Raw genomic sequence first — 15,314 nt, 5'->3', positions numbered from 1 at the left:
CACAAAGGCCCGTGCCCAGCCAGAAAACTAGAGACTATATGAAGCTCCACCTCACGTTAGTCGGCTGTGCAATGGAGTGGGGCGAGGAGAAACGAATTCCACCTAAACCTAGTCCGCAAAAATAAATAAATAATAATAATAATAATAACAAAATCGATAAAAATTCCACATGATCGATTCCATTCCTGTAACTTTTTCAGAAGGTATTCGTGGTTAATTACCAAACACAAGACAAGTCTTTCAAGTAACTTCTTAGAATTAAAACATCCATCCCAGGATCCGGAAGGCACTTCTGCAAAGACCAAAAACAACAGGTGGAAATGGGTTTGCCATATTTTCAGCTTTATTACTGGGCGAGTAATATAAGGATGATGGCCTTCTGGTTACAAGAGAAACCTCCACTCTGGTTAGCCATTGAAGAAATCTCTTGTTATCCTACCTCTCTTTCTGCTTTGCTTTTTTCAGCTTTACCCTCTACATATCCTAAAACATTAGATAATCCAGTAGAGTCTCACACACTTAAGATTTGGTCTCAGATCAGGAGATTTTATGGATGGCAGACTGCCTCTCTTCAAGGTCCTCTCACGAAGAATCACTCCTTTGCACCGTCATTTAACAATACAACTTTTGAGGATTGGTTTGGAAAAGGAATTCATACTTTTAATGATATGTTTATTAAAAATGTATTTCCATCATTTGAACAGGTGCAAAACAAATACGATTTACCACGGACACATTTTTTTTTAAATATCTACTACAGGTTCGGGACTTTGTTAAAAAAAATTATGCATCCTTTCCTAATTCTCCAGATCAGTCGTCAATGGAAACTATTCTGTTGAGGAATCCACATTACAAAGGAGGCATATCTTATATATATGGGATTTTGTATGAGTTGACATGTACAGCAACTGTAAAACACCTGAGAGTGGCGTGGCAGGATGATTTGGGTGGGGAAATTGAGGAGTGGCAGTGGCAGATTGCTTTAGAACAGGTTCATGCTTCCTCAGTATGTGCAAGACATGGTCTTCTACAATTCAAGATAATTCATAGGTTACATTGGTCTAAACAAAAGCTTAGTAAGATATTCCCAGATATTGACCCTTCATGTGATCGTTGTGGGCTTGCTCCAGCATCTTTAGCTCATATGTTCTGGATCTGCCCAGGGTTATCGAACTACTGGAATAGCATATTTCAAACATTTTCAAACATTCTGCACAGACCTATTGAGTTAGACCCTTTAACGGCAGTTCTGGGAATTATTGATCCTGAAAAAAATTAGTGGTGACCAACATTATATGGTATCATTTGTCTGTATACTGGCACGGAGGCTCATCTTACTGAACTGGAAACAGAAATCTGCACCAACCCATTTAAACCTAATGAATGATGTAATGAAGCATTTGGAACTGGAAAAAATAAAGTTCTCTCTGAGGAAGCAGGAACACAAGTTTGATAAGATTTGGCAACCTTTTGTAGATCATTTCAGGAGTATGAATGTGTCGGGCAGGAGTGGAGAAGGTCTCCTTTGAATACTGGTGTCAAGGAGGAACACATAGTATTTTTTTATTTTATTGTGCATCCAATTATGTGTTGTAGTTTTGTTTTTTGTCACGTGTTTGTTTGTTTTTGTTTTGGTTGTCTGTTTTAATATGTTTTTAAGCCTGTGCGTATGTCTGCGATTTGTACTGTTCTGTCTTATGTGCAAAAAATAATAAATACAGTAAAAAAAAAGAAGAATTAAAACATCCACAACCATCGAAATATTGCAGTCTTTATTTCAACGACATGTTTAATAGCAAGATCAACTTTGAAGTTGCTAGACTCTAGTTTTGCTCTATAGATCAGCTGAACAATATCCAGCAGCTGGACCAACTCCCGCCCAGCGCGAAAAAGTTGCTGCCCTCTGCTGGTCCTGCGAGCACAGACATTTTTCCATCATCACCCAAAACATTTCCTCTCTGTGTTTTAGAAAAGTTGGGTCTCATCACCACACACAGCACAACTCTCCCACATGACACTTAACACATGCACAAGCCCTTGTAGAACATAGAAACAAAAGAACTGAACCAGTGACATACAGAAGTCATGTCAATTTGAGCTGTCAAATCGCAGCTTCGATATCTTAAATCAACGCTTCAATATTTGACATGGGTGGGTCGCATAGATGTTTCTGCTGCTTGGACCACCAAATCCTTCAAAGTCTGATTCTCACTGATTTGTTTTCCGAGTCTTCACAACTGGAGTGATCATCATTAGGAACCTTTTTACGAAGGAAATCTCACATGAGCTTAGATTAGAATAAACCTGACATTCAAATCCAAACAAGAGGCACAAAGGTTGTGAGCAAACTTAACATCCCAACAATAGCCAATTCTTTTAGACCTGCAGACAAACTTGAAACACGCAAATCCATTTTTACATTTTTACCAAAAAAATTAACTCCCCCCCCCCCCCCCATCCCCCATCCCCCCAAATCTGATACCGGTACATATAAACCAGTTATTTTATCAAATTATTAATATTTATCATGTAAATTATGTATACTACAAATACATTCTGAATACTGTATTTTGGAGATACTTTTGTCAGTTCCAGAAGCATGTCTGCAAAAGCATGATCTCCCTCCCCGCCTCTCTCCTCGTCACGTATCAGCTCAATACCGAACACGTCTTTTAGTTTCCAACTACGGGGCGATTCCGTATATTAAGTGACGGTTGGCAACCCTACTCACGACGTACTGTGAGTGTTGCTGATGTGAGTGTGCTTCAGTTGGACAGAGACACACTTACACGTCATGCAGGTGTTATCGGGGGCTACTAGTGTCCCCACGCACTCCCACGTGTCCGTCTCGTCACTGTAGCACTGTACCATGATCTCATCTTCCCAAGAGGACGTGCTCAGTATGTAGATCATTCCATCCACCACAGCAGCAGTATGATCAACAGAGTACCAATCTTCTCTCACAGGACAACACATGGTCCACTGATCGCTCTTGGGGTTGTAACACTCCACCGTATTCAAGTATTTGCCTGTGGTGAGGTCAAACCCACCTATAACATAGATCTTTCCTTTGAGTGTACAGGCAGCTCCGCCAAAGCGAGCGATCTGCATAGGTGCCACCTCTGCCCAGACAGCGGTTTTAGGGTCGTACACCTGGACTCGATTTGTTTGAAAGCCGTCCAGCAAACCACCAGCAAGATAGAGCAGTCCGTCGAGGGACACCACAGAAGAACGGTGGACGTCTGCCATTTTGGTAGACTCTATCAATTGCCAGGAGTTGCTGATGGGGTTGTAGCACTCCACAGAGTCTATTTCATTGTCATCGCACACGCCCACTGCAAACACATAGCCGTTCAGCATCACCAGGTGGCAATATGCGCGAGCTACTTTCATGGGAGCCAGCTCCAACCATGAGTCCAAGCAGGAGTCGTAGCGCCACATCTTCCTGCTGAATGAACCATCAAGGTTGGATTCCCCTCCAGCCAAATACACAGTAGAGCCTGACGCCACCAGACCGTGATTGGCTACATCGAGGGGCAGGCAGCCCAGGTGCTTCCATTGATTAGTCACAGGATCAAAGCTATCCACGTTACGCTCGAGATCCCCGCTCACTGTCAGGATCACTGTGGACCACGCCGTGCGGCAGGAGAGCTCTTCATTGGGCACGTTGACATCGTCACCAATGATCTCCGTCAGTTGGTCCACAGAGAGAGACAGGAACTCCTCCTGCTGGGAAACAGTGCTGAAGTTCTGGAGGATGTAGTCCATGCTGCGTTTCTCCAGCTCCTTACAGGAGTGGGCCTTGGCAAAGAAGTGGATCCCCACACAGTTCATTACAGACATCTGATGCTCCATGAACCGACAGCAGGCCTCTCGAACCACCATAAAGTCCAGCAGGTTAGCCGCTGCTAGCAGGGCCTGCACGTTTGCTTTGGAGATGACCACCTGTGATGTGTAGCAATAGCTCACCAGCAAGCCAATCATCTGAGGTTCAACTCCACTGATGGGAACCCGTTCCTGTCTGGACTCTCTGAAGCCCGTGGAAAACATTGCCTGGAAGTAAGAGCTACATGAGGCCAGTACAGCACGGTGGCAGGGGAACTCCTGCCCCCCACAGCACAGGGTGACATCACAGAGAGCGTTGTTGAGCCGCAGGCTGTTCAGGCCCTGTAATCACCAAGACAAAGCAGAAAGAAACAGGGGGTGGTTTTTACACGGCGCACTGCACATTTCGACAAGACTTTTCAAACTCACGAAAATTAAAAACTGACTTCACATCGTTCTAGAGGACAAGTTGGCGGACAATTTCATGTGTTTACCTAAATGTTTCCTCAAAGTTGAATCGAGTAGCAAAGCGAATGAAGGGAAATTACGCGATTTACGTCAGTATAACTCAAACCAATCACAAGGAAACATTCACCGTGTACACAGGGGTTGGCTATAATTTAAGTGACAGACCAAAGGACAAATCAAAAAATCCAGTTGGGAATCCACTCTTAACTCATTGAGTGCCAAGGACGGACATGTTCGTCATTTCAAATAGTAACGTAGAGTGCCAAGGACGGACATGTTCGTCAATTGCGTTTTTTGACGGTGGGGCGTCGATCAAAGCCTTCTGCCTCTGATGTACAAATATTATAGCTATTGGATGTGTCTAACCTATTTTACAGAACCCTTAGGTGGCGACAGTGCTCTCCACATAACAGAAAGGCAAGGAAAAAACAAAGAAGAAGTCGTTATGAAACGGAAATCGCATCGCATCCGTATGCATCGATATGCTGAAGCACGTTACTGCAGCTGTGCCTGCAGCAGCCAATCTGCTCCCACAATTGAGCCGGACAGCACATCCGCACATCCACACCGTGGAGTTGTTATTATTCTCAACTGGAAGCATCGTTGCCGGTGACAAACACACGCGGAACGCTGTAAAAAAGCAGGATGTCGATGTCCCTTCACTGTGCGCACAGCAAACTCAGCAGAGAGCCACCACAGACAGGAGGAGGAGTGTGCAGTTGAGGCGGGGCGGGGCGGGGCGGGGGGGCACGCAGAGCAGCGCGCAACACCCAGACAGACCCAGGCAGCAGGACAGGATTGACAAACGCAAGCCAGAATATCCGATGCCCACCAGCAGCAAATCAAGACCAGCAAGAAGCTGCAACCAGCAGCGCACGCAGGGGCCAGCGCTGTTGGTTGTAGCTAAAAAATATTATTCTGCCAAACAGAATTCCCTGGCCTTCACTGTTTTATTGAAGGAAATTATTTTTGAGGTGTGACTACATTAGAAAAGATTAGCTTCAGAGTCAGTGATGTGCTTGAAATGTTTAATTTCACAAAAGGCCAATTATCTCAGCTTCTAGAAAAAAATTGCTGTTTTTGGATGAATCAAGCTATCTTCTCCGGCTCATAACTAAAGAACGGAAAATGGGATCAATAAACTTTTTTTTGCAGATGATAGAATAGAGTCTCATCGTTCTTTGTGCGTGTTCAGTGTTTACATAGTAATATCACACAATATTCTGTGGGCCTCGAGAAATCACTGAAAACGCTCTGAAACTCTGGCACTGGGAGCGTCCGTTCTCCAAAAGTGGCTGGCACTCAATGAGTTAAAGTCGAACTGAACCCGTTTGTCACGTGCATATGAGTCCGTTTCAGACTGAAAACATAGTTTGTCTAAGATGACAGGTTGAGAGGCGGGTCATAGTATCAGGTTGAGAGGCGGGTCATAGTATCATGTCGATGATTTTATTTGACAATTCTGGGGACTGGATTGGGCTTTGGCCAATCCTGGCGTGTTCCGCCTCCAAATCGAGTGGGATTCAGTGTGTTGTGGCGCTCCCCCCGGGAAGAGCCTTTTGATGGGAGGAGTGGAGCTCAGTGAGCCGCAGGCAGCCAGCTGCCTTCGGGTTGCCGAGCGGAGAGTGCAGCACATCGCCCTGGAATCTCCGAAGTGCAACCCCTGACAACCAAGCTCTCGGATGCGCGCGCCATTATCACTGCTGTAAATACGATATCCCTGGAATGCGCGTTTTAATGAGCCAGTTACATTTCTTTGCATTCTTTGAGATTATAGTTTTTGTTTTTTGTTCATGTTTCTAACAATTGGCCAAGTTAGTAGTTAGTTTATGGCAGTGATTCCCAACCTGTGGGCCGCGGCCCCCTGGTGGGCCGCGAAGGTATTGCAAGTGGGCCGCCAAATCATTTCCAAAAAAGTATGATTTTTGAAAAAAAAAAAATCAAAAAAAAATTTTTTTTTCAATTTTTTTTTTAAAGATTTTGAAAAATCATACTTGAAAAAGTATGATTTTTGTTTCTTTGATGTTATTGCTTTTGCTTGAATTGAAGTTTAATCTTTACATCATCTTTATATTGGGTTTGTGTTTATTTGTAACCCTATCGATTTAATGGGCTTTCTTCTGATATTTGGATTTTGTTTGGATCTGATATTGGATGTCAAATTGTTATGAGAATGCATTTTTCCATTGTTGAAGGATACCGTTATTTATTAATCATTTGTTAATTAGCCTGTTACAGACAGCCCCTTGCTTGTCATTTCTGACATCTGTGTGGTGCTGATGGACAGCTCCTTGAATGATTGGTGTGTGTGTGTGTGTGTGTGTGTGTGTGTGTGTGTGTGTGTGTGTGTGTGTGTGTGTGTGTGTGTGCGTGTGCGTGTGTGTGTGTGTGTATGTGTGTGTGTGTGTGTGGACAGCTCCTTGAAAACTGTAATACTGAAGGTGTTGCAACATGTTACAGGTGCTGTGTTAGTGACTGTGGAGCTTCCAACATGTTTCTCCTGTATTCAGTTCAGTCCTTTATGTTCAATTTTCAATAAAAAAGTGCTCTGAGAACGCATTATATGGCCTTTGTATTTATGGGGTCGGAGGTGGGCCGCGAACATTTTTGAGACATAAAAGTGGGCCCTGAGTTGGAAAAGGTTGGGAACCACTGGTTTATGGGATAGGAATTCTGCCAGATGACAGGCACTAGGCGCAATTTTCTCTTTCTTTTGGAAGAGAAAATTATCCTGAAATGAAGATTTGATTGACAGCTGCATGTCGTGATATGATTGGTTGAAATGGGGTAGAAATTTGATAGTACTGGGTGACGTCAGCAAATTACTGTTATCAATAATGAAATCTTGAAAAATGAACTTTTGATGTGAAAAAGTGTGAAAAACGAAAGAAATTAGATTGTTGTGATTTTCTTTGCATACATTATTAAATAGGTGCACTGCTGCATACCCAGGTATTTGAACTAAAAGAAAAGAAAAGTCATTTTTGGGTTCAGCTCGACTTTAAAGGCGAGGAGTGACGATTTTTTGTTGTGCCGTTTTTTTTTCAGGCGGGCTGAAACGCTGAATTTGCTCCTCTACAGAGCTTGATTTAACTTATTATTTCGGTCTTTTTCCAAATATATTTTATTATTTTGTAGTAGTAATGGTGCATATTTGTCGATACTGTAACGATCCGCTCCCGGGACCGTTAATGAAGGAGGAGAGGAGGCGAATACTTGGCTTGCAATTCTGTGCGTTTATTCCATTACACTGGGTCACTATCGGCTATGACCACCAGCCTCCATCCACCCGCACGCCCTCAGCAGACTCACGTTCCCTCTTCCTTACACACACCTCCAAAATGGCTTCCCTCCCCTCCACCAATCCCCGAAGAGAATACCACCCCACCTGTCTCTCTGGTGCGTTCATGTTCTGTAGGAAACTAGCAATCTAGCACACAACATAAACCCCGTAATACAACACAATCCCACATTTACCCCAAAACCCACATCGCTACAATACAACCAGTGTTTTTATTCCAACATGACCCAATAGTAGACCCATTAGAGCGTGTTTAGAGCGGGAGGTTCGTCCTGCCTACCTGTAGCACGGCGTTGGGGTGGCTCGCATTCACACACAGGTAGTCCTCGCTGCCTGGATGCCGAGAAGCTGGATGAGCAGCGGTGTGGACTGCAATCATTTCAGCCATATCTCTCTCTGTTTTCAAAGAAGATGCACGTGAGACAAACTGTGAACTATATCATCAACTCTATTAGCGTGGCAACTCCGTGTCTGTAGCTAGGCTATAATAAAGTGCTCAAGTCAACAACAACCCACCTCAGTCTCGTGAGTCGTTCCACATGGGTGTGTGTGAGAAAGTGTGAACTATGTCAACTCTGTCTCTATTAGTGCAGCAACTGCGTGTCTATGCCATGTGCTCAACAACAATGCATCCCTGCCTACCTCTTTCCCGCTAGCAACAATAATGTAACACTTGCCCAATGCCAATGGCTTTTCCAGAAAGTAAGACGCAGAGTAAATTCACTTTTCTCAGTTCACTGTGGTTTATTTTGACACAGGTCTGGTTGGCAAATCAGCTTTAAAACACTAGTTTATTACATTAACAACTCTAAAAAACACAGTGACAGATCTCCTACACAAAAACAGAAAACAAAGCAAAGCACAGCATTATAAAACAATGTAATTTCTCAAACTGCATTTCCACATAGCATTGAGCATGAGACCAGCGGATCTTAATGTATGACAGACTAACATACCGCATGTATTGCCTCCGTTGTGCAATGCCAGGAACCAACGCAACTAAAAACAGCATTCACATACACAGTTGAAATATCTACTTACATCTTGTCACGGGCTAGCTCGCCAAACAGACTTGGTCGGGAACATTGAGTTATAATATGAGTTATAATAGGTCCATGGTGGGGAAGGCTCCTGCTGGCGCTCTGTGCTTTGAACACTTCCTGGCAGCGTAACCCATACGTGCTGACGCAGTACCGTAATGTACGCCCTGCGGGGCTGCTGTCTGTCTGTCTGTCTGTCTGTGTCTGTCAGTCTGATCCACTGAGTCTGACGGTCTGACCACAGACTGTAACAGAGATGTAATGCAGGATAGCCAAGCGAATGGTTTGGATGGAAGTTTGACGCTAGGCCAATCAGAGGCAGAGAGGGGCGGGTTATGCCTTCGCCATCATCCAAAAAAAAATATCGCCTACTGCGAAGGTATGTGTGCGGGACGTGTGCGCATGCGCATACGTGTGTGTCACGTGATGAATGCGTGTAGGGGCGTTACCTGATTGGAGGTCAAGAACTCCTGAACTCACGTCACGTCACTCAGAGTTCAGCACTGGTAGTTGCAGTTTGTTTCTTCACCGCAGTAGACGTACAGAAGAGCATCTCCGTGAAGAACGAAATAGCAGAGCAGATTGCGATGATGATGGTGGATTCTGTTGACGAGCAGACTAGTCTAGTAGAAACCCCTATATGGCCTATAGTGAACCCGGAAATGTTGTTTCCTATGAACTTTTATGATTGAAATGTCATCTATAGGCCTCGTGGATGAAATTCAACTTGGTTGCTAAAAGTTGCATGTTGGGCAATTTGCGTAATTAGCATAATGAGCTAATTAATCACCAAAAACAGGAAATGTCTATAATTCTGCTTGTAGTTAACTTATAAAGGCGATCTAAGAGTCTAGGTCCATGTTTGTGATCTCCAGACATCCATCTGTTACCATGGTGTGCGAATACAACCTTTCCTCATTAGCATAATCTGCATAAATTATGTAAAAATGTGGTCAAAACCTGTAAATGGCTAGGTTTTTTCACTTTCAGTCAACTTAGAAAGATTCTCTTACAGTCTAAGTCTATGTTTTGATGTCCAGAAATCAATCTCTTGCCATAACTAAATCATGCAACCTTTCTTTATTAGTATAATTTGCATACATTGTGTAATAATTAGTCCGAAACCAGGAAATAGCTGTATTTTTATTTTAGTCCATTTAAAGGTTATTTAAGAGTCTATGCCTATGTTTGGATGTCCAGCAATTCATTTATTTCCAAAACTAAGTCATGGAACCTGACAACCCTTGTCTACCTTGAGAAATCACTGAGGAGCTTTGGCATGAATTATGCACACACCACACTGGACCTGCAGCTCTACGTCGTGGCATGTCTCATCCAGTGCGCTGGAAGTCTGTCATCATCCATCCTGATGTCATTCCTTGGCTGCATTGGAACATTGATGAAGGCTTCTGGCATGGAAGCACTGCTTGTAGTGGCATCGCCAACATTCTCAATGGCAGATCCTGGACAAATGCACTGCGTGCATATCGGATTCTTGTGGCTGTCCTTCTCCATGATTGTCTAAAAGGTGGGCCGCAAACTGATCCTGCTATCGCAGAATATCTGGACAAGGCATGTGAGCACCCTACATGCAGGCTCTAGGTGGACTGTCTGATTCGTCCCACCTTCATCGCACTTCATTTTCTTCGTGCAGAGAGAGAGGGAGACTTCCTCCTACAGCAACACTGCCTCAAGCAGATGGTCCTGTACTTCTTTGCTGCTGGGCACCATAATTATGCATGATACATAACCTGGTACCTCAGGATTATGCAGAATCTTCCACATGAGGCCAAGCAGGACCTGTTAGCTGGAGCTCACGTCTGCTGCCACTCTAACGGTGGAACTGCTGTACCTGCTGACCAGTTTGGGGAGGAGACCTACATTAAACAAGGGAAAGGACAAGGTGGGTTGAAAGGCATCTCAACCAATGAAGAGCAAGTTGCAGTGTGGATCAATTCCCATCCCATTTGTTCCCATCTTTCCCAGACAGTGGAAGAAATGTACATAAGTCAGGACACACCAGCCCCCCCTGGAAGTCAGTGCGTCAAACATAAGGAGGAAGGTGAGAGAAGACGAGCGCTGGATCAAAGGGACCGTGAGAAAATCATGGAGGAGTTCCAGAAACACTCTCATCCCTTGAAAGAGAATCAGCAAATCCTGTACAACATTGTGAATGGACAGGTGGCTGCAGACTGTGTGAATGTGCAGAATGCTCTTCAGATTGGTGAACAGCAGAGTAAAGATTTTGCAGTCTCTCCCAGAAGGCTTCCATAGCACCATTGAGAGGAGAGTCAAAACCATGGAGGTGATGAAGAAAGCGATGACTGTTAAAGGCAAGCCCATCTACGACATGGAGCCCCCTCTTTGCTCGACTCTTAGTCGTGGGCCAGCAGCGCGGCATAGAAATGAAAGATGTTTTTGATCATGAGCTCAGCCCTGTTCCACCATCACTCATCGATGAATTTGGTTGTCTGAGAAAGGGTGACAAGTCTGTCCTTGTCAGGAAAGTGGGAGTACCTGATAAAAATGCTCCACTTGCCAATGTTGTCCTAGTTGATGCAAGTCAGCTGCTCTACCACATTGTCTGGCCTGTGGCAGGTACGATCAGCAACATTTCATCTAGCATCAAAGCACGCCTCGCCAATGCCTATACTGCAGCTGGAGTTGATGAGACCCTTGTCATCTTTGACCGTTACAATGATGAGCCCAGTTCCAAAGATCATGAGAGAAGAAGACGAGCAGGAGTTGGTGCAGCTGAGTACAAGCTGAGAATCAACACACCGCTTCCAGGTCGAGAGGCAGTGATGAAGAGTGATCAAACAAGGCACAACTATCACATCTTCTGTGCACATATGACCTCACTGCTGATAAGATCCTGCTTGTGAACCAGAAGGACTGCCTCGTCAAACATGAGGAGGCTGACATCACCCTCGTTAGCTACATGCTGCAAGCAGCTGCAGCAGGGGCACCTAGCATACGTATCCTAAGTGATGACACTGATGTATTTGTCCTGTTAGTGTACAGGACGTCGAAGGCTGACATTCAATCAGTAGTGCAGATGGAGAAGTGGGATGGCACAATCCTCAACATAAATGCCACAGTTAGGGCGTTGGGTGACAAATGTCAGTGTCTCCTGGGGATGTCGGATGTCGGGATGTGACACTGTCTCCTACCCCTGTGGAAAGGGCAAGGTATCTGCACTGAAAGTACTTCAAGGAAGTACCATCCCTGGTCTTACTACAGTGCTTGGGGAACCTGATGCCACTCACACTGACCTAAAAGATACAGGAACTGAGTTCTTCCTCACACTCTATGGGCAGAAAAAGGCCAAGTCGATGAATAACGCTCACTACCAGATCTACAGACGGAGGAAAAAGCCACCTGAACTTAGCTTCCTCCAACTGATGTCAACATGATGCTTCACATCTCCAGGTAATGTTGTGGAAGGCTGCAGATCAGAGGGAACCACCTGTAGAGACATCACTAAATTCGGGTGGGAGGTTGCGAAAGGAGGGGCCCGCCATGTCATGCCCGCCGTTTCCACCCAAGCAGTGGCTCCAGTTAATTTGCTTGACGTCACCAGCTGCAGCTGCAGTGCATTGAAGGCCTGCAGCCAAAACAACTGCAGCTGCCATGCTGCAGGTTTCAGTTGCACTGACTACTGCAAGTGTGAAGGAGGAGGTCCGCTGCTGCAACCCGTTCACAATACATGAAGACAAAGACATAGAAAATGAGGAGGCTGAAGGGAATGAGGAGAGAGATGATGAAGAGGGTGAAGGCCATTGAGTGTAAGGTTGTGGTTGTTCTAAGTCAACTTTAAATGCACTTATTGCTGTTTCTTGTATTCTGTGATTTCAATCTACATGTTTATATCTTTCAAATAAGCTAACTTGGGCCCTTTTTTTTTTACCATTATTGAATTTTCACCTGTTTCATTAAATATGGTGTTCTTATTATATTAATATACAAATTCAAGTGCATGACAATGAGGCTAGACATTCCTATATTTTATATGTACTATATGGTACATTATCATTGAAATAAAGTGCTTTGGGAAGTCTGTGGCGATTTTAGTTTTTCTTCTTTACTTGATAATTAGCTAATAAGGGACACAAATTGCGCAAAACCCAACTCTTAGCAAGGAAAGGCAAGAGATTAATTTATGGACATCAAAACTATGATAGACTTAGACAAGATCACATTTCTAAGTTGACTAAAAGTGAAAAATATAAAAAAAATCCTGATTTTGACCCAATTTTTCCATAATTTATGGAAATGATGCTTATGAGGAATGGTTGCATGACTACACCATGGTAACAGATGAATTTCTGGACATCACAAACATGGACTTAGACTCTTAGATCACCTTTCTAAGTCAACAACAAGCAGAATTATAGCCATTTCCTGTTTGTGACCATTAATTAGCTCATTATGCTAATTAATCTAATTGCCCAACATGCAACTTTTAGCAACCAAGTTGAATTTCATCCACTAAGCCTATAGATGACATTTCAATCATAAAAGTTCATAGGAAACAACATTTCTGGGTCCAAGAAATTTCTACTAGACTAGACTGTTTACATCGACAGGTAAAATCACAAATGTTCACTAGCTAGTTAGCATGGGTCTTTATGTGTGTAATTTAAGTAATGGTTGAGTGGTTAGCTCAGTTTCCTTATAACGTTCGTCGTGCGAAATATGGGTCTTTCATCTGCGTAATTTCAGTAATGGTTAGCGGTTAGCTCAGTTAGCCTATGTTAGGTAACTGTATGTGTCAGAGAGTTGTGTGTCGTGTTGGGGGAACTGTGAAGCATCTGTTCGACGACATTGTCGCGTCGTCTCTCTGAGGCACCAAGTCCGTATTTTCTTCCGAAATTGATGCACGAAAAAAAAAAAGAATATGACCTCATTTGTGTCATCATTGACACACCGAGTCTGACAATAGACCCTTCTCACGGGGCCATTTTGTGTCGAAGAGGCAGAATAAACACAGGTGCAAGCACAACACTAATGAGGGTTTCCTTCTTCCATGATTGGAAGTTGGAAACCCTCATTAGTGTTTTGCTTGCACCTGTGTTTATCCTGCCTCTTCGACACAAAATGGCCCCCATGAAAAGGGTCTATTACGTTCGTCATTTTCGGACGAGGTTCGATTTTCTGCGTTTTTCGCATCAGTCAACATATTTTTGCGAGCTGGGACCCGTCTGTGTTTTCAGATGACGGATTAAAAAACACGCATATGAAAACAATCGGACTGTGTGTGCAAAGACCAGCGTTTGTTAACGTTACAGCCTCTCTCTCTTTTGCTGTTTTGTTAACAAAGTGTCAAGTAATATGCCGGACCCGAACACTCGGCTACAGTTATAATGTTCGTTACAGAACGTTAATTATCAAGATGTTTGTTTGGTGTGACATGGGGCTGTGTGTCCTTGTTTGGAGATGTTGGGTCAGATTCAACATGTTGAATCATTGTTTGTCCATGTTGAGCCCATGGCGCACCAATCAAACATTCTCCAGCAACTGCCAACATGAATGTTGTCAGACATGTTGGAGCATGTTTGATTGTTGTGCCATGTATGTAGCGTTACACACACAAGTTTGAAAGTTTAATGGAGTTGTAGCAGCAGTTGTGTTACACTTTCAAAGTGTCTAGTCTAGTCCTGTCCTGTCTAGTAGGAGAAACAGTCAATGCAATTGTATGTAGAAGAATAGCAAAGAAATACAGTGTAATACATAGAATAGGCCTAGCCTATATGTGTTTATATACACTTGTATATGAGTGTGTTGTGTCAAACGTGCATGTGCGCGTGTGTGTGTGCCTGTGTGTGTGCGTGTGTGTGTGTTCCAATTGTCTCTGCTGCAGCACCACCGTCATCATCACATTTCAACAACACACAATGCTCGGCAGAGAGAAAACAAATTCATCATCCTCAAACGAAGCAATCTTTAAACTCTGATTTTCAACCAGCTTTGTAGCATTAAAAAATGTAAACCGTTTTCAAGTCATTCATTTCGTTTGACAGTTATTGAGAGTTGATTTGAGTTTGATGATGTCCATATCGCCCAGCCCTAGCAGCTGTATATTTGAAAGGAAACCCTGTCTTTGCATGCAATTTTGCTCACAGTCTTGTTTTGTGTGTGAATAACTGTTGTTTCTTCTTCCAGCAGTCAGTGTGAAATCATACCAGCAGTGATGATGAGCAGCATCACCTGGAGACCAAGGACCTGGTGAGTCTGACACACAACTAGGGATTGGTATCCTATCGTATTTTTCCGATACCGGTGCTAAAACAATACTTTTAAAACGATACCGGTGCCTAAACAGGTACTTCTTTTTCCTTTTTTTTAAAAAGCGGATTTACTGTCAAACTGATTTTATTTTATTTTTTTCTAACTTTGGTTGTTTATTGTTTTTGTTGTACCTCCAATACACTGGATATTGTGTTTGCATTCTCACTCTGATTATTGCTTTACATTCTTTTTCTTCTTTTTTGTTTACAATATTGGAAGTAACAGCAACTCACAGACAAAAAACAATAGTGAGGGGGGGGGGGGGCATAGGGAGGGGGATTGGAGGGATGGGGACTAAACCAAAACAACATAGACAGCTCAGCTCATTCAAACAGGCATATGACTCAGGAATGACAAAATGAAAGAGCGGAAAAAGAAAAGAAAAAGTG

At 43.5% G+C, this 15,314-nt stretch overlaps 1 protein-coding gene across 1 annotated transcript; it reads right to left on the bottom strand.

The window, feature by feature from the left end:
- Positions 1–2,727: 2,727 nt before the first annotated feature.
- On the bottom strand, positions 2,728–7,973 carry LOC310796414 (kelch-like protein 24; the record flags this gene model as incomplete). The annotated part of the gene is made up of 2 exons (XM_083658602.1): positions 2,728–4,167; positions 7,875–7,973. 2 exons carry the CDS (start codon positions 7,971–7,973, stop codon positions 2,728–2,730), a joined length of 1,539 nt encoding a protein of 512 aa, XP_083514728.1.
- Between the last annotated feature and the right edge of the window lie 7,341 nt (positions 7,974–15,314).

The sequence above is a fragment of the Poromitra crassiceps genome (genome assembly GCF_964638095.1).
Source record: "Poromitra crassiceps genome assembly, chromosome: 22".
In the NCBI taxonomy this organism is placed as follows: domain Eukaryota; kingdom Metazoa; phylum Chordata; class Actinopteri; order Beryciformes; family Melamphaidae; genus Poromitra; species Poromitra crassiceps.
Note: the sequence above shows the minus strand (reverse complement) of the source record. Positions and strands in the feature narration are given on the sequence as shown.